The sequence below is a fragment of the Thermobia domestica genome, chromosome 15, assembly GCF_964235325.1.
Source record: "Thermobia domestica chromosome 15, izTheDome1.hap1.1, whole genome shotgun sequence".
Taxonomy (NCBI): Eukaryota; Metazoa; Arthropoda; class Insecta; order Zygentoma; family Lepismatidae; genus Thermobia; species Thermobia domestica.
In genome coordinates, this window is record NC_137468.1 from 156,267,798 (window position 1) to 156,287,766 (window position 19,969).

The 19,969-nt window shown below is 38.0% G+C and overlaps 1 protein-coding gene across 2 annotated transcripts in view; it reads left to right on the top strand.

The window, feature by feature from the left end:
* Positions 1 to 19,969, top strand: part of Duox (dual oxidase) — a 458,692-nt gene that overhangs the window by 92,390 nt on the left and 346,333 nt on the right. Inside the window, exon 2 of one of the 2 annotated variants that reach the window (XM_081740304.1) lies at positions 16,713 to 16,817. The exons of the other annotated variant lie outside the window; for it this stretch is intronic. Coding sequence (XP_081596430.1) covers positions 16,713 to 16,817 — 105 coding nt within the window. The remainder of the gene's footprint in view (positions 1 to 16,712; positions 16,818 to 19,969) is intronic. 2 annotated transcript variants of the gene reach the window in all.

Genomic DNA, 19,969 nt, shown 5'->3' on the forward strand with positions numbered 1-19,969 from the left:
AGATCACACTGTTACCACTGATCATGTGGGTTATCAGAAGGCACCGCAGTTTCCATTGCAGCAAGCTCCGGCGCAGGACAGTCATTCTGTCCCACTCCTACCTGCACTCTTTCCGTAGACCATCTAGGGTAAGCAGGCGGTGATGTAGAAGCAGTGCTGTAGTATTAACATTTTCAGAGGGTATACACTGTTTTGTGATCTATGATTGTCGTAAGAGACTTGTAGGCCCGTATGTATTAATTCAATTAAAATATAAAGAATACATTACTGTTTTATACTCTAAAAGCATTTCATGCTATTTCCTTGATACTCCTTACTTAAATCACACCATTAATAACATAAATGGGTGCAGGTATGGAGAAGGAACCAACTTACTCCGAGAAGGAACAGAAAAAAATCGCGCGGTTTTTTTTTTTTTTTGCATGACTCATATATTTGAACCTGTCAAGAATATGAAAAAGAGATATATAGTCACTTTATTATTGGAGTCATGGCCCGATTAAATAAATATAAAAGAAACTATTATACCCTTCAAAGCAGAAGGTACACTCTAATGACTAAGCAGAGGGTATACGGCGTATACCGCCGTGTACCCTCGACTACAGCCCTGTATAGAAGTCGTAGTTTTAACAGTCCAAATGCGCAAAAATCCATTGGACTGGCATTTGGGCTTTTCACAAGAATATCTTCAAAAGAAATGGCACAAATTCCTAGTTCCTCTGCCATTTCCTGATTTAAAAAAAAATGTAGTGATCTGGCAGTATGTCTCGAAATCTTATCCATATTGATCATGACCTGGTTTGCGTTCATTCCATATAATTGTGGGATGATCCGTCGATAGATTGGTGTCAGAATTGAATCTTGGATGTATCTTGCATTCACCTTCACGTTTTTGTTCACCTTGAGTATCAGTAACTTACCCTCATATCCCAATCCTATAACAATCATGAAGTCAGGAGGAAAAACTTTCCCTGCATTGATGAACAAAGTTGCTATGTCCCATCAATATCATGGTATGTGATAGCCTGAATGTGACCACCAGCAACGAGATTGACATATAACAAATCCATTGTGACAACTTTCTTCCATTTGGAACCGCCAGGTACTTTTCATACATTCGTCTTATGTTCAGGAATGTGATGCGGTAGCAGGTTGTGTACACGGGCCTTCCGCACAAACTTGAACATGAAGCGTCTGCGAATTTCGTTCAGGTGACAGTACGAGGTGGAATCTATGGCCCATATCACGTTGCGTCGGTTTTTCTTGACAAATCAATCGACCAATTCCCCTTAGCATTATGGATGTCACTTTGCTTGCAGCTCTTCTTCTGGTGGTTTTAGTGGGTTAATGTTTCCCAAGGATAACCTTTCGCAGTAGTCATCCTGAGTTGTTAACCAATTGTCCCGACAGTTTCACAAATGGTCGAGGCAGCGAGCAACCTTCTGTACAAGCTGTAAGGGTATTTTGTACACAATAAATGAACACTTAAATCAATAAAGTAGACTTTTCATTGTCCGGCTCGCTAGTATACGGCCTAATAATAATAATATAATAATAATAATAATAATAATTCCGAAATTATATAATTTAAATGATCTACTTGTAACGTCCTAATAGAAGACTTCGCCGAAGAGAAACAGTTGTCTATCAAGAACTGTTTCTAAAACTAGAAACTGTAAATTTCCACTTTTATCTTAAGACTACAGTTTCACATTTGTATATGCATATCAATGAACAGCATTTTTTTTTTAATAATTAGGCCTACGTTTTACGTTAATATTCAGTTTTATTTCCAAATTTTTTGCATCCTATAAACTGTTTCCATTTCGAGCAATTAAGTTAGACGTAAAGTTTCTTAAAGTGAAATAAGCAGTCGTAAAAAAATCGGTGCAGCACTGATCTTTCAGTTGCTATTTAAACCACATTTATTATGTTTTTGTTATGTCCAATGATGTGGAAATTCGATTGTGCGTAATTCGGAAACTGAAGCCTGCACGGTATAATACTTCACATGCTGATAAATATATCAAGGTCTACCACCATGCTAACTTGATCTCAGTCGGCATATGAGTTTTCGGGTGTATGGGTTTTTGTCGCAAAATTTGACGTTAAACTTAAGCCCAATCCAATCCAAAAATTTGTTTTCGAAATTGTAACTGCAAAATTTGGCCATCCATAACTCCACAATCATAAGCCTGCACAAAATTTCATACATTCCGTAACAAGTCAAGGTGTTTCCTTGTATTTCCAAAACTGATATGTCTGCCTTAACCAGTTACTTTGTGACCTAACTGTAAGGCAGTCACAACTATGCCTTTCTCACTTTTTTTTTTTAAAAAAGAAACTTGTATTTCATTCTATATTTTTTTATTCGGCTGTTCATTAATCAAGTTGAGAACTTTTATATATATATATAGTATCTTAATACCTTAAACCATGTCGTCGTTTTGAAATACTTTTAGTTTATTTATTTATTTATTTTATTCGTCACTCAAGTCAAGACCTACCATGATGATCCCAATCCGAGCATTATATAATGTTAGTCAAATCAGTGCACACTACTGATTTTTTCAGAATTTTCCAAATAAGACATATATATATATATATATATATATATATATATATATATATATATATATATATATATATATATATATATATATATATATATATATATATATATATATATATATATATATATATATATATAATAAAATATTGTAAAATGAAGAACATTATTCACATTCATACTAAAATGTCGGCTCCTGCTTACATTGACACATTTATTAAGGAAAACTGAATGCAGTAGACAACTAACGTCACGTTATGGCTGATGATGCATAGTTTTAACATCTAGTGGTGTTTGTACGAATCCTTATAACAGTTTGATTACCACGAACATTTGTCTGTAAGTAAGTAATCGTGTCGTATGCAAGTAAAGGTGGGAGCGAGTGTGTTGATGCGATCGTGATGTTTTCACTCAATGGTGCATTAGTAAATTAGTGTAAAGAACGTGTAAGTACTATAAAAATGCGGAAGGAAATCAGAACTAAGTGTCGAATCACGTAATTAAGTTCTTTTGAGAGAAGAGCTATTCCGTACGAAAAATAATAGTTTAGTGGTTGCAGATATCAGTCGGGGCAGTGCGTCGAACTCTTGAAAGATGACAAATTGGCGTAAATATTACACGGAAAGAAACTAGTCGTCTAGAAATAACTTCTCGTAACATATTCATTAGAACTACATGCAAACTGAATAGACATTTAACCGCTCCGGAAGTAACAGAACTACGGAAGAGCAGTTTCCAATCGGAATCGGATAAGACGGTAGTCCGAAGCATGCAGATTTATGGTCTTGGGGGTGCAGTTGTAGCGAAGAAACTACTCCAATATGAAATATTGCAAAAGGTATGCCATAACAAATACTGGGCTGATGCATAATGGAAGAGGGTACTTTGCACTGACGAACTAAATTCAACTTTCCGGTTCCCAATGCTAGATCTGTGCGCGTCGCCCTTCCGAAAAGCTCATTCATCTCAATGTTGTTATACTTTAAATAAAACTAGGAAAAGGTAGTATCACTTTTGGTGATCTTTTACAGGCAATGAATTTTATCTAGTTCAAATCAACAGAATAATAGAGAAAAACTTGCATCACAACATTTGAGGCACATAATTCAACTAGGAACGCGGATGTTGAGCCGTGACTTTGTACTAAATCAGAATAATGATGTTAACAATTCTTAAAAGTTTTACAGTATTTATCTGGAAAACAGAGGCTAAAATAATCGCAAAAATGAAATAGCAGCCATAATCTCAAGATTTGTCATCCTCGAGTTCTTATGGGATGAATTTTAGATGACAGTCCGTGAACACCTGCAACGAATACTGAAGATCTCTGGAAGATTCTTCAAAACTGTTGAAGTCACAGACCTTCGAAGAAGTTTCATAAATTGATCAAATACAGATTCCTTGGAATTTATAATGCTTTTATCAAGGTTAAGGACGGGCACTTTGAACGCAAACTTCAATAAATTTCACAATAGAAAGAGGAAAGTATTTCCCTTTTTTATGTGATGATCATTTTGCAAAGGAAGTCTAACATACCGGGCTTTGTACTGAGTATTTTATTCAGAAAATTGTGAAAATTCAGTAGTGCACTCATTTTTGACAATGACCGATGGATAACGAAGTACCGTAGTGTCTTCTTCTAAGATATCAGAAAATATTAACTTCAGGTTTTAGTACAAGAAGTAAATTTTGAATGGTATTTTTGGATTACTTAAAATTAACGTTAAATATCAAGATTGTACGACGTATATATATATTTTTTAAACTCCAAATAGAAGTTTGTTTTCGAAAATGTGACAATTCAAATTCCAACCTGGATAACACAATCGGCAATCAAAAGTGTACACATCTTACTAGTTCATTTCCCAAGAATGAGGATTTCGACGTGGGGATAAACCGAATGGAAGAGGAATGGCAAAATTGCAACGAAGTATGTGGTGTTCAGTGTAGAATCACTAAAGAGGAAAGTTTTCACAAAACACTGGTTAGGCCACCAATGATTTATGTAGTAGAAATACGGCCAAGGAAGTACGTAAAGAATAGGTAAAAAGTAGAACCTTACCGTAAAAAGTTGAACCGTACCAGAATGCTACACTGGATGTGTGGGATAACAAGAGGAGAAAGTGTGGAATGAGAAAGTAGGAACAACCAAGGATGTCGATATATTTAAGATGACCATACCACTGAAGTATTCTTTCTTTCATCCTCTGAGATCAAACAATTATGTGGTCAGAAAAGTGACGACATTGAAAGTAAATGGGAAGATATGTAGCAAGACCAAGAAGGAAATTGATGGACATGGTTAGAAATTATTTCAGAAAGAAAGTTATAACAGAGGAGGAATTTAGAGACAGGACTATATGAAGGAACTAGACCTCACATAAATACAAAATTGACGAAAACTACGACCAAGCTCTACCAAATTTGACACTGTTGATAACCTTTTAAGATCTTGTGAATTTCATCGATCACATGCAATATATGCTAGTGATTTGATTTTGTTTTAAAACAGAAAAATCAAATGAAGGAAAAGTTCTATTAGTCCGCCCTCCCCTTTGCCTATCTTGAATTCTACACCATTTGGCAAGAAAGAAATATCATGTAATTAATATTCTGCAATTTTATTAACCTCAATTAAAAAAAAAAATGCAATAAGACTACTCGGAACGGATTAAAATGTGAAATAATGCTCCTGATGAGCAATTTCTTCCGAACGTCGAGTACTCTTTGAAGACACCGCCTACATCCGTGTGCCATTACATTGTCCAGTCTAAGGTTAGTAGTAGTAGTAGTAGTTCGCATAGGCACTTAATAAAAACATTGCTTTCGAATCATTCCGATTTTGCCTCGTAAAACCGATTAAAATGGAACTTCGGAATTACTTGGATAAAAACTTGGCTTTAATGTGTGTTTCCTCTTCCGCAAAAATAATAATAAAAAAAGCAATCCATAGGAAGGATTTAATTTAGCCATAAGTATTTTTTTTAAGTTTTCTTTTTTTAAAAAAAATACGACCGTATTTCCTTAGCCACTTGTGTGTGTTCGTTGTAATAAAAGCTTGAACAAGGACATAATCGTCGCATCCTTTAGGCTTTGCTCCATCATCCCACAAGGCCAAGTTAACGCCAGAGCAATGGAAATGACACTGCAAAGACAAGGACCATTATTATTATTAGTATTACAATCCTCAAGACAAACCAAATTACCATGTGCACAATACACGAATATTGCTTTTAATATTAATGGATCTTTTTCATTGTCTAACTAGCTCTTGGGTCAGACACCTGGAACAAGAGCGAACCATTGGCATTATATAATATAATCTACGAAGCAACACGTCGAAGGACTTTCACCAAAGAAATTATATTAAAAGATTAATGATCCTTCTAGGCACAGGAAGTGTCCAGCCGCCAAAATGTTCTTTCTAGACTGATATTAGTTGATCCTTTTTGTTAGTTGGGGCTCTGTTGCAGAAATACAAACTACCCAGAATATGAACAGCCCGGAAATGTAAACTGTTCTGAAATCATTTTAATTCCTTTGTATTGTACTTGAGATAGCAACTCCTTCGACTATGCTGTGAGGTTCTTTAGAATTGCTGAATAGAAACAAGTAACTCCCTTTCTATTCTGAAACAGCAATACACTTCTAAACTGTATAAATACTAGTCAAATCGGAAGTAAATATCACTCCAGTTTCAATAAATTATAAGATCGGAGTTGTAACCTGTTCTTGGGACGCGTAATAGCTAACTAAATTAATGTACAGTGACTCGAAAAAGTATTCCTAGAGTCCCCGTTTCATATAATTTCAATGGTACTATTCATATCAAGGATGTAAAGTGTGTGATTTAAAATTACGTGTGTTATTGTATTCATCTATGAATACATCAAAGAAACAAAAAAATCTAAAATTGTACATGGAAAAAGTATTCTTACAGCTAACATACTAAAGAAAATAATACTAATATCATTTCTCAATACTTTGCAGCGTTCCTTTTAGCAGCTATAATTGTCCGCAATCGTTTGTAAATGGGAACGACTAAGTTCGCTACATTCTTAGATGAAATACTTTTACATTCTTCCAATGAAACATTTTTGAGAACCCTGTATCTTTGTTTTTTGGTTAAGTAAATAAATAGATGCTCTATGGGATTGATGTCTGGTCACTACGTGTCTGTCTGTGTGTGTGTGGGGGGGGGTGAACTTATTTGGTTACATTAGTATCCAGATCCTAGTATTGTAAGTTTTGGATACTTGTCGTTCAAAAGTACGAAGTCGTACGACACGAACAGTACTCATTGGTCGCAAAACTTAAATCTGTAGCATGTTTCACTATGGGCGTACGATTTTTGGGATCGATCTGTTCTCTTCATTCTTCTAATAGTTTGAGTTACATGACGCAAACAAGTTGTACTTAAATCTCGTCGATGAAAATAGCTTTCTTTATTTCAAATGTCAAAAGGGGTTATTTACACCCTTCAAAGCCAATTCTAAGCACTTCTTACGATTCCTGTTAATTGCCCAAGTTTTGTTTCTTAAAATACGGCAATAATATCAATCGGTTTTCGACGCATTCCTCACCTTAGCGAATGATACCTATGCAGCTCATTTGTAATCAGGGGCGGATCAGGACAATCGCCTTCCCCAGAAGAGGAAACTTTATGTATAAATAAACCTCATCCCAGAGTTTTGAGCTGTTAAAAGTAGCTCTAAGTAGCACTGTTACAACCCACCGACCCCCCAAAAGTCCGTCCTGGATCAGTCCCTGTTTGCAATCTGAGGGACACTTATCTTTGGACTAATTGATTTGTACTATTATGCTCTTGTATGTATTGGATAGTCCTCCTTGGCGACTACTCGTACGTTCATTTTTAATAGACTTCGTAATGCTAAATGTAATATAAACTGCACCATTGAGGGAAGTCGTTCCGTGATTTTAGGTAATTGACACAGTCTGATTGTGAACTCTGATAATTTTTCTTTCATTATCCGTTGTTTATCCTTTGCGCCTCATTTACCTTTTAGTAAATGTTTGTGGTGAACGGAGACCGAAAAATAGGTTGGTACTTCTATCAGCAACCTTCTCAAGCACCAATACAAGTGCAATTACACTAACAGCGCTTGGCAGGTATCTTTACTACGAAGAAAACTTCGGTGTAAGACTTTTTAGTCACTATAGTTACTTAAATACTGTACTTACATCTCAGTTCCGATATTTAGCACTCTGTAGGAAACCCCAACAGCTCTTTAATAAAAAGACTATGTTGAATAACATTTTCGAAACCGGAAATATGAGTACTTAATTTCTTATTGTAAACCTCTACTTTGTCTATTCTATATGTTCGTGCAACAACCATTAAAAATTGTTACAATAACTGAAATCTTATCCATTAAATTAGCAGCAACCATCTAAGAGATTAAACGTTCTCTTCAAGTCCAAAAGAAGGCTACGAAATGTCTTCGCTCTTACCTTGATCTTTTGTTCTGTACATTCCAGAATGTCTTCAAGATGAGTGTCTTTCCGTTCGTTAATCATGTTTTAAGCTCATCAAAATGCAAACGATATGTCCTGCATTAATACTTCTTCCTTACCGTCAACATTTAACTGCGCCACATTTCTTGTAAATGCAGCGCCCAAAGAAGGCCAGCAACTAATGAGATAGAACTAAGGTCTTACAGCATAATGCATACACTTGACATGCCATAAAGAAAAATGTATTTTATTATGTGCCTGTGGAGTTTTCTCAGTGTAAGACTCGACACTGTACCTTTTACTGCTGCTGTGCATACTGAGTACACCAAGCCCAAAAGATGCTTTCTTTCATGTTTCATTAGCACCTCATGGAGAGTGTGTTAAGTTTTCATTACAAATACTCCGGAGGCGATAATTTACTGGTTTCCTTATTGTGAGATGTTTCCTCTCTGTATGATGCTCTTCCTCGACTCCAGTATCAACTAAATTAGCGAAACGAGCGTAGTTCCTGAATTGTTCAGTCCTTGGCGTGTCAAAATCTTAATTTTTACTGGTCCCTCACCCTCAAATTCCGTCGCCCTCAATGACGCGAGGGCGAGAGTGAACGAGGGCAAGTGCCAAATTGTCACTGCGAAGGCAAGTTTCGACAACAATGGCGAGGGTGCACGAGGGCGAGAAGAAATTCCCAACATGAGGGCGAGGGCGATGTAAAACTCCCTTCGTGAGGGCGAGGGTGAACGAGGGCGAGGTCCAACTGTGAACTGCGAGGGTCAACTTCCACTGCGATGGTGAGGGTGCGCGAGGGCGAGGAATAATTTCCTTCGCGAGAACAAGGGCGCGCGAGGGAGGACAAACTTTCTTAACAACAACTATTTTGAATTTGCTGTTTAACTATTTTTGGAGGAACATAATATTTAAAATAGCATCTGCCATGTCCCCTAGATGAAAAGTTGATGTCACAACAAGATTATAGATTGGTCATATTCTTTCTTTCATTTGATTACAGTAGACAATTGAGGAGTCTGATACAATAAGGGCGTAAGTCTGAAACATGCAGTTGGAGAAAACTATGTTGAAAATTTAAGTAGTTTTTTCTTACCTAAAACAAGGTAATATGCAGCATTTTATTCCGATATTGAATTGAAGTATTACCAGGAGAGTAAACAAGCATGGCGTAAGCCACAAATGCGTTTGATGAAAAAAGGGCGTAAACACACGCTTATGCCCTTATTACATCACTCATAAATTTCTCCTGTGTACTACTACTATTAAAAATAATAATGCAAATTAATATAATATTTGCACGTTTCTCATGAAAGTTTCCGGATAGAAATAGCTCTACGTTTAAAAGTGAGTGTGCCTCATTGTTGCCCTGCCTGTGCTAGACTTTCTAGATAAGTGTCTACACTGTCATGTTTAAAAAGTACTGGTAGACAGTCACTCACGTCATTCAGCAATAAATGACATAATCTGAAGAGCGCTGATATCTGAACAAACACAATCAGTGAGAAAATAAACAGAATGCAGTAGATCAGATGGAAAAAGACTTGATGGACTGACTTTTGTTCATAGATGGCCATTTTGCACTGGGCTTGCGTTCATTCGGGCTCTGGCCCATTTCTTTCAACTGGGCTCGCGCTCGGACTGTTCGGCTCGTGCCCCTTTATTTCTTTGAAGCTCGCGTTCGCTTGCTCCCGGGCTCGCGCTTAATTATTAAATGAATAGTTCATTAAGTTTCTGAAAACAAGCAATATGTTCTGAAGCTGATTGAGCAGTAGTTTTTCTTTGTTTACAACTTCTGTTGTAAAAATAGGTATTAAGTGATATACGTCCATGAACACCCGGTTGGTATAGCCTCAGTGCGATTTCTTTGTATGTTTCTTTTCTCCCACCCAAAACCAAGTATTGTATGATCAGACACCCACGCACCCACCCGCCCACCTAAGGCACTTACGAAGCAGTTTTTATAGAGGGAGTTTTGTTACGAGCATATAATTTGAAATAACTCGTATATAACTCCGAAAGGAAGCATTTGTGCACCCAGGTTAGTCTATACTTTTTGTCTTCCAAACGTTGTCGATTTTCTTTTGAAACACCCTGTATATAATATTGTGTTGAATTGAGATGAGATGATAAACCTTGTTTTTCGTCTCGTCTAATTATCAACACTACTAGTTTGAACCGAAAGATGTAAATTAAGCTCTATTCAAATTTTATCTGAACATATTCATGGTAATATTAAACGTGGAGTAGACAATGATTTGTTCCATTTTAGGTCATGCAGGGTAAGTTATACGATAGTATGTTTAGTTTTGTTTGTTTAGGATGTATGTTAAGAAAATAATCCAGCAAATACGCTGGAGAATTGAGGATCAGATCCTCGCGAGGGTGCGCGAGGACGAAGTGGTGTCCAGTACGAGAGCGAGGACGATGAACAACCATTCTTGCGATGGCGAGGATGAACAAGGGCGAGGAACAACTTTCATTGCAAGGGCGACGGTGATGGACTGGGCGCGGCGGCTCAGTGGTAGAGCTTTCACCTCCGGTGCTTGGGGTCCTTGGTTTGATCCCAGCTCGCGCCGTGTGGACTTTGTGGTGGACAAACACCGTGCTCGTGGGTTTTTTGAGCTCTCCCGTTTCCTCTCACTTTCTTGATTCCACCATTTCATTTATTTCTCACTATCACAGTCTCCTTTAGCCTAACCGGCATAACCGTGGGACGTAAAACTTAATTTCATTGCACTAAATGTATTAACTACACGCAAAGCTCCTTGCTCTGGAATCAATTGGTAACTACAGGGTGGCGCAGATAAAAGTATCGCGTGTAAGAATAAAGGAGATGCAGTAAAATTACAGAAACGAAGAGCTGAAACGGACTTTGTTCATTTACAATGAAAAATAGAGGAACAGTGAAAAATATTTATACATTTATAGCTTTTGAAAGTTACCCCCTGCGACATCAATACACAGCTCTGCACGTGCAAGTATATTCAGATACACCCGGTGTAAAGTTCGTATATCGATGGCAACTTTATGGGTAGTGTTGTCTTTGTTTCTGTATCGTATGTAGGTTAGTTTCATAGATCTTATTCTTCAGGTGTCCCCACAGGAAGAAATATGTCGTTAACGTGGTGGCCACAAACCTTTGCTTGACAGTTCGTCCCTCAAAGACCTCATGGACTCGTTCCAGGAATACCTTTTAAAAGTGTGGAATGTTGCTCCATCTTGCTGAAAGAAGCAGTATTCTTTCATATTCAGTGACTTGAGCACAAAAATGCATAAAAAAATTCCATATACATAACTTTGTTGAGGGTAGTGTTAAAAAAATATCGGTCCAAAAAAAATGTGCGTTCCTGTTACACGGCACCAAACTATTTCTTTTCTTTTCTTTTCTTTTCTTTTCTTTTTTTTTTTTTTTTTTTTTTTTTTTTAAATCATGGATCGGTTGCTGACAAACAATGTTAAAGTTCTTCGTTGCGTAGTACCTCGTGTTGCGAATCCACATGACAAGAAAGATGAAACTATGCTTTATCACTCATGATTAGAGCAACCCATATAATGCTTTTTTGTTTCATTATGCTTTATATTTTTCCAAATTATGCTGTATTATGCTTTGTTAATTTCAATCATTAACATAAATCGTGTATAATGTATAATATTTACTATACATTAAATATTCTAAATACCTTGATCTATTTATTAATATTTTATGCAACCAGTTTCTTTCATATTTAATGAACTTTCTACTTAATGCACTTGTAGAGAGATACGCTTTACTCGAGTCAGTTTTATTTTTTAAAATTTTATTTATTTATTTATTTTATTTATCATTTGTGTGCGTCTTAGAGGTGCATATATGCAGAAAGTGAAAGTAAAAGATGCCACCAAAAGTGCTAAAATTCGAGGTACACATATGGAGTTCTTTTGCACTTTTTTGTGTATCTCGAAGTATAAATAACTGCGCAGTTACACTTACGAGGAAACGGTCCCAAGTGTAAACAACCGATTTGGCTGGGATCCGATGTGTGTTACGGGAGACCAAGGAGACACGTATTTTGATGTTTTGGCCCATACGCAGAAATTCCCGAAATACGGGGCCCCAAACTGGCCCTACATGTTGTAACTAGGAAGCGAATGACGTTACTTGTATACAACCGAATTGGCTGAGGTCCGGATATGGCTATTATAAGCCCAAGTCGAAGAGATTTTTTTTTTTTTTCGACTTAACCTGACACGCCGGCAAACTTTACGTCCGCCACTCTGCCTGGTTTCCTGACAACACACGCCGTATCGATTAAATATTAATGTTCACTCCTTGCAGAAAAGTGTTCTGCCCGGTTTCCACACATCCTAGCCATAGAAATAAAAGCGAAAAACGCAAACATTCTTTCGCTCCGTTGACACCCTCGTGCTGAGCAGATCCCCCCTCGACGGCTCGTGCCAGCTGAACATCTGTTCAGAATTGCATGGGTACCACATACGCCAACTTCATGGCCTTATTGAAAATCTAACAATATGGGACCCTGTACATTCGACATTCCTTTTTGTGGGACCTAACAACAAACACAAGTCTCATACCTTTGGATATATTATAACATATTCCAACCCATGCCAACATTCTGCACCAGTAACGCCATTCGCTTCCTAGTTATAGCATGTAGGGCCACTTTGGGGCCCCGTATTTCGGAAATATATACGTATGGGCCCAAACGACAAAATACGTGTCTCCTACTTTGTTCTCCTGCAACACACACCCGGACCCCAGCCAAATCGGTTGTGTACAAGTAACGTCATTTGATTCCTAGTTATAGCATGTAGGGCCACTTTGGGGTCCCGTATTTCGGAAATTTCTGCGTATGGGCCCAAACGCCAAAATACGTCTCTCCTTGTGTCTCCCGTAACACACATCTGGACCCCAGCCAAATCTGTTTACACTTGGGACAGTTTCCTCGTTAGAATAAAACTACTGTTTATTCATTGTTGGCGAAAAGTTTTCTTTTTTTTTTTTCTCCACTTCAAAGATTACACCGAAAAGTTTACAGAAATAAAAATAAGCTGTTTATTGTTGTAGTGTTCGCAAAGGCTTTGCACTGTAAATATTGGTTTTTTAAAAAATATTAATACAGTATGTTAAACTTGCAGTTAAACAGAATTTCCAAGAATTGTGCTATGTATTTTAAATTATGCTTTATACTTTCTTATGCTTTCAAAATTAGTTTCTTCTGAACCCGTAGACAACCATGTTGAAGGTACCAAAGATATGTGTAAATTGCTGGTACGCTTTTTGGTTGCCCTACTCATGATGTAATGGAAAGGGTCTAACAAACCACCCTTGATGTTATTCAAGAATTGTAACAATCGATAATTCTTGTATGTCGATTGTTATATATTATCGATTGTTGAAGAAACAACAATAGATAGTTGCATTAACTGTCCGTTGTTGTAGCTGTTTACTCAATTTTAGATATCGAAATATTGCATTCGCATTCAAAGGGGATGCGAGCTACTTTTTAACTGTTCCACTCTGTATTTAATAACAAACATTCATTGTCGCAAATGGGTGAATGGTAGAGCGCTCAGCACCGGTGCATGGGGCCCCTGGTTCGTATCAGGTTGCTCCAAGTGAAGTTGGTGAAAAATTGTATGGGTGGGTTTACTCTTTCTTTCTTTCTTTCTTTCTTTTTTTTTTTTTTCAATCCATCATTTGATTCATCATTGCAGTCTCACTTCGGATTTCTGCATAATCCTGGGACGTTAAAATGGAAATTTCATTCCATCAACATGAAAGAATTGCATATTTACCCAAATGTATTGAAATGAATATGAACCAATTTTAGCATCTCTTGCGACACGCGCCCTTTGAAGAATCTGGCTCTCTCAGCTCCTACACCACTATACGTTACTGTTTACCAATACATTCACCTATTAATCAAGTTATGTCTATGTTGAATTGAATTCATAGTTTACCGTGATGAAAAAATTGTTACAGATCTACAATCACATCTCGGTAGCAAATTGCTTCCTGTTCAGAATCTAATGAGTGTTTCTTTTCTCTTATTGTATTTACTTATTCACGTTTATGTACCTGTAACTTGACTTTGGACCTTGAAACACAAGCATCTAAGCTCCTAATTAAGGAACAGGAGCAGTTATTACTTGGACGGCGAAGGTAACCACACACATTAGGCCTTAGGAAGAAAGAGATTAACTTTTGTTTTGTGCACAGCATCCTTCAGACAGTTCATCCTGTTGGTTACCCATCAGTAGTTCACGATTAATTGAAAGTACACAAAGTATAACAAAGAAAATTGAAAAAAAAAAAAAAATCCGAATGCTGCATAAACAAGACTATCTGTAGAGGACATTTTATACCTAAAGACTTACACATGTGCTTCCATATCAGGAAGCCAATAATGTTCTCAACGGACCAATGTATGAGATATCAAGTAGGATTGGCCAAAGCTTTTTGTGTGCTTGTGAAAACGGGAAACCTGTTTGTAGATAATCGAGTCGAGAAACTATTCCGGTTTCCAGAACCGGTTATTGAAATGGGTTTGAGGGTTGTCCAAAAAGTAATAAAGTTTTAAAATAAAGTAACAATGAACAAACCAAAATATATTTCCGTATATACATTTGAAATGTACACTCTTAAGCTATTTTCCCACATAATCGCCCATGTAAATTAAGGCATTTATCATACCCTGGCACAAGTGTTTCGATACTGTCGAGTAGGAAACTGCCGCCTGTGATTTCAACCACTGGCTTACACCAGCACGCAGTTCGGCGTCAGTGTCAAAGCGTTGTGTAGCGAGTCATGTCTTCATCGCTGGGAATAGGTGGTAGTCGCTCGGCGCCAAATCCGGGCTGTATGATGGGTGATCGAACACCTTCCATCTAAAACCATCCAAGAGCTCTTAGGTGCGCTTGCACGTGTGCACCATTGCCTCACTCGGCCTTTGCTCATTATTCCATGTCCGTACACTTCACACAGTTGGCGACGGATTTTAGTTGGCTTTTAGTCGGATTTTAGCTGAGCAAACGCACCTCACAAGAGGCAGGATTTTTTGTTGCAGCACGTATTGTAACACGCCACAGAAAACAGAGTAAGAACGTCATAGTCCTCATGCTACCAGAGCTGGATGCATAGTGAGTGTGGCAACGCTCTGACGCCAAGATGGCGACTCTATACTCTCCCACTGCCGCGATAGGGCAAAACGTCTGGGACTTTCTGAACAACCCTTGTACAAGAAAACCGAAATAGATTTTAAAACTGAAATCAGTTTTTATTGAAAAATCAAACAGGTTGTTTGAAACTTCTAAGAAACCTTTAAATTTTATTTACGGTAGTCCGTGTTTCAGCAATCGTGTTGATCGTGAGGGGGGGGACAAATACTAGATGCTAACGTCCCCGTTGAACATCAAATGAACCTAACCGAAAAACTGGGATTTATGTCCACTGTTAGTACATAGCGCAAGTTTAGTCAAATACCAGAGAAGAATGAGCAAAAGATACAGATATAAAGCTACTTGTAATAGAACAAGGAACTGTTGTTAGTCGTGTAGCATAGCGTATGATCCACAAGTAAAATGTATTGTGTTGCAAAACCATCGACAATGCTTTCGGTGTTCTTGTTTGCCTGCAACCACTCTTGTCAATATCGGACTGTACTTGCCTACTCCTCGTCCGCTCCGTGTGGCTTGGAGAAAAGGAGCAGTGAAGTGATTATTAATTTGGGAGTGATTTGATTTTAAACGTACTGAATGAGATTGGAGAATTTCCTAAAGTCAATGAACAGGTCAGGAGTAAGGAACACTTCTCAAGACCTTCAAACACTTTTTCTCGTATAGGAATCTGAAACAAATAGACGTAGATCACGTCTAAAGAACCATAGTGGTGTAGTTAAAAAGGCGTCTTTGAAGCCTCGCTGTCTCGTTAATAGATACAATCTTCCTGTGGGAACATAATTCATTCTCGTTCAACCGGCATGCAAATGCTATTTACGGGCTAAACCTAGCTTCTATCAAAGTGAATACTTGTAAGGAGTTAAACTTCTTTGAGCGCTGCACTGATAATGGACATTAACGGCTCATTTGTTCTATAACAATTTTAATTTAAAAAAAAAATTCTCACATAATTATTAATATCTCCTCTTTAGTTTTAGTGAATCCATCATTATAATTAAAGATAAATATTATTTTCTCTCGCGATTGTAATTGAATTACGCTAAATCAAAAATGAAATCTTATTTTCACGTCCCACGGTTATGCCGGCGAGGCTAAAGGAGTCGGTTATGATGAGAAATGAATGAAATGGTGGAATGAAGAAAGTGTGAAGAAACGGGAGAACCCCGAGCAAACCCACGCACACATGGTGTTTGTCCACCCCAGTTCACTTGGTGCTACGCTAAATCAAATTGAATAAAGTTTAATGTGTATATATAAATTCCAAAATTATTGGGAAAACTGTGCGTGTCTAATGCCAGTCTCAAAATTGACATTGGTATTCACATGGTTTTCTGTATTGCACGCTTAGCTTATTGGTCAAAAAGCAGGTGCTCGAACTTCGCAAGTGCAGTGCACCATTTAATGAAAGACAGTTGAAAGAAATCGAAGTACTGTATATATAGACTAGATTTATAACTAGCATTATCCTTCCTCCTTTTTCCAGATTATTGGCGAACGAGTACAAACAGGCAGCTTTATTTCACTCATTTTCAGACTTTCCATACAGAACCTCCTCCACTGGTCGAGGAGCATGAAAAATTAGCAAAGGGTGAGTGCATGAGTAGTTGCAGTAGCTGAAACGTAGATGGTAGGTGGGTACTGTAGTTAGCTTATGTAGTGGGTTTTTCAGTGTAGCGTAGTGGACAAATTGCTAAATGAAGAGCTGCACAAAGCAAAAGTTCCAATAGGTACAGTCGTAAGCAAATGTCTTCTGTTTTTATATAGCCTTTTTTAGTAATGATAAAATTGGGTCACTTTGGGTTTATGTATTTGGAGATATGGGCATTCTCTTGGTTTCAGAGAAAGTTCCGAATCATGTGAGTTACCGACAAGAAATGCATGAAGCATTTTGCCTTCTACTGATGACTGTTCATATCACTGAATAAGTGTATGGACGATCTCCGAAACATTTAAGATGGGTCGGACAGGCTGTTTGCGTAGAAACTATACTCTATCTGTATAGTTTTATTTATTTTTTTAATTTATAGCAGTCTTTACAACTGGATGCTCTTTGACATGTTTGCTACTCGTATTCCCACTACTCCACCCCACACACGAAAGACAGATAAGCCTGACTAGCGATGATGGAAGACAGATTCACAATATATATTAATTGATTTTTCCACATACACTACTCTTGGATTTATAGGTGCTAACTATGATTAGTTTCCATTCCATGTACTTCGTTCTCTTGCATAACCTGTTCTCTCTGTCCTTGCTCTGATCGTAAGTCAGCTTCTACGTCATACGTCAGTCAGTGGGAAATGATCTATTCCCCATATGCCCCATGTATTTTGTTTCGTGTTACCTGTCGAATCCAGTAGACCTCGCGTAGCGTATCCGCTACCGTTCTTCCCTTTGCTGTGAGCGGTCCTGGGATCAATTCCCAGTGAAGACACTGTCTTAAAAGGTGTAATTGCTTTCCAGGCCAGCTATTCTGAGTGTTTCTCTTTTCCTTATTCACAGTCAGCTAATGCTGGGATGGTACCTAGCATACATGTCAAGTCTTTCACCGTCAGCATGTCAAGTCCGTGTCCCAGAATACCGTCAGCATCACTTTGCCAACAGACGCTTGTGCTTTTTTTGGTCCTTTCGGCAGCTGCCAGTCTGGATGCCTCCACTCCATGCTGGAGCGCTTGAACTCCGAAGCGTAATGATGCACCCAGCTCTCATCGCAGGTGATTATCTTTGCAAGGAAACCTTCGTCTTTCTGAAATAGGTCAAGATGCTGAGACGAGAAGTATTGCCTACACTGGTTTTGGTCAAACGTTAGCATTTTTGGGACGCATCTGGCTGTGATTTTCCGGAAGTGCAGGTGTTTGTGGATAATAATTTCCACATTTACCACGCTGATGTTTGTTTTCGCACCAAATAAAAGTCTCTCGCTAATGCGTCGATTACTCAGAATGAACTGCTAACCCGGCGAATGTTTGTTTCGTTGAGTGCAGTAGCTCGGGGTGGAGTACCGGCCACATTGAGAACAAATTCTCTTCCTGCCTTGAATTTTGAACACTACTCGTACACTTAATGGGGCGTTTACACTTAGTCGATTTAGTCGCACGACTAAATCGACTCCTTGCATTTGCCACTAAATCGAAGCAACTAGGCCGAATCAGATTGATGGATGTGTTCAGTCATTTCAACCACAGAAAATAGAACGTCTTTTAATTCAGTTGCCAGTCGATTAGTCGCCTTCGATCAACAAGCGATTAAGTTGAAGTCCCGTTTACACGGTCGATTAAGTTGAAAGTGACATCAATTCAACTGAATCGAACGCAAATCGACTCGCCCCATAAGACTGTTTCTTCGTCATATTGCGCATTTAATCTTCTGAAGATGTCAGCAGATTTCACGCCTTCTCTCAGGAAGAGCTTATGCAACGCTGCTCCACTGGGGCCGCCAGCTCCATATGCCATCCTTGTTACTATCGTCCATCGCCGCTCTCCTCAATTGCTCATTGTAGCAGAAAAGTGTCAGGACTACCCTATCACAGGATGGGACACGGACGCAAAGCTGCGCACAGCAACATGTGAAGGAAAGAAATTGGACGTTTCTCGTACTTAGTCGGACCTCACTGAGTAAACCATACCGGTATTGTGGCACTATTAGTGTGTGAATAATTATAATTTTAAACAACTCAAGTTTTGATTCATAAAACTTTTTTTTTTTTTCATTACCATTCTGCAATTCGTAGCGCCGACACTGAACCAAGGTTAATGGAAGGCTAAATTTCTTAAATGAAAAAAAAGAAAAAAAGAAACTGAGCAAACAAGTTCAGCTTTTTACACAATAGAAACCTATTACTATGTAGTGAACCAACAACTACCTTTTTAGTTGATTTGTACTAGGCTACAGAAATTAGTGTTGGTGTGCATTGGAAAGAAGGGTGGTTATCTCGTTTTGCAATGACCTTAACAAAACAAATATTACATAGTAATTTTTCACTTGCTTTGCAAGTAATATTCCCCCTGAGGCTCACACTTCAACAAATCACACACTTTCTCCCTTTTCCACACGTAGTCCCCACCTTAATACTTTGTTCGTGTGCTTGAATGGGAATAAAAAGGTATCATTAAACGCAGTACTCTTACGTTTTATGCCTTAGGAAAATTGCACGGTTGGAGATACATGCAATTTTGTCACCATCTAATGTGTAGGGGAGAACTGACCGCACCTACTTCTGTCTGTCGCGACAAGAAAGAGAATGGTCGTCACAAAGCCTCTCAAGGTCTCTCTCTCTCTCTCTCAGTACAGCTTGCATGCCAACGCATCAGCGGCAATCACTGTTAACATGTTGTCAATGTTGTGTACTACATGTCACAGCTGAAATGAGGTAACATTTTATAACATGATTACTTGTTTAAAAAGTAGACTACTTTTTGAGTTCTATGCAGCTGTGCGGCAGGCTTGGTTCCAAATTACATTTTATTTCCTAAGGCCACCTTCTTGTAACATTCATTATAAACTACATGAGTTTATAGTATGGCATAGAATTGATATATTTACATATTAAAAAAATGTAAATATAATGTGAACCTCACTTCAAGCAGGTAGCTAAGGGGGGGGGGGTCAGGCCCGAAACCAGCCACAGAAGTTTGGGGAGGCCATGGATATGTTAGGGGGGCCAAGTCATTAAAATTCTCTTACGAACATCTAAATTGTCTGTGTTTTTATATTATTAGCATTTTGTATTGGTGTGGA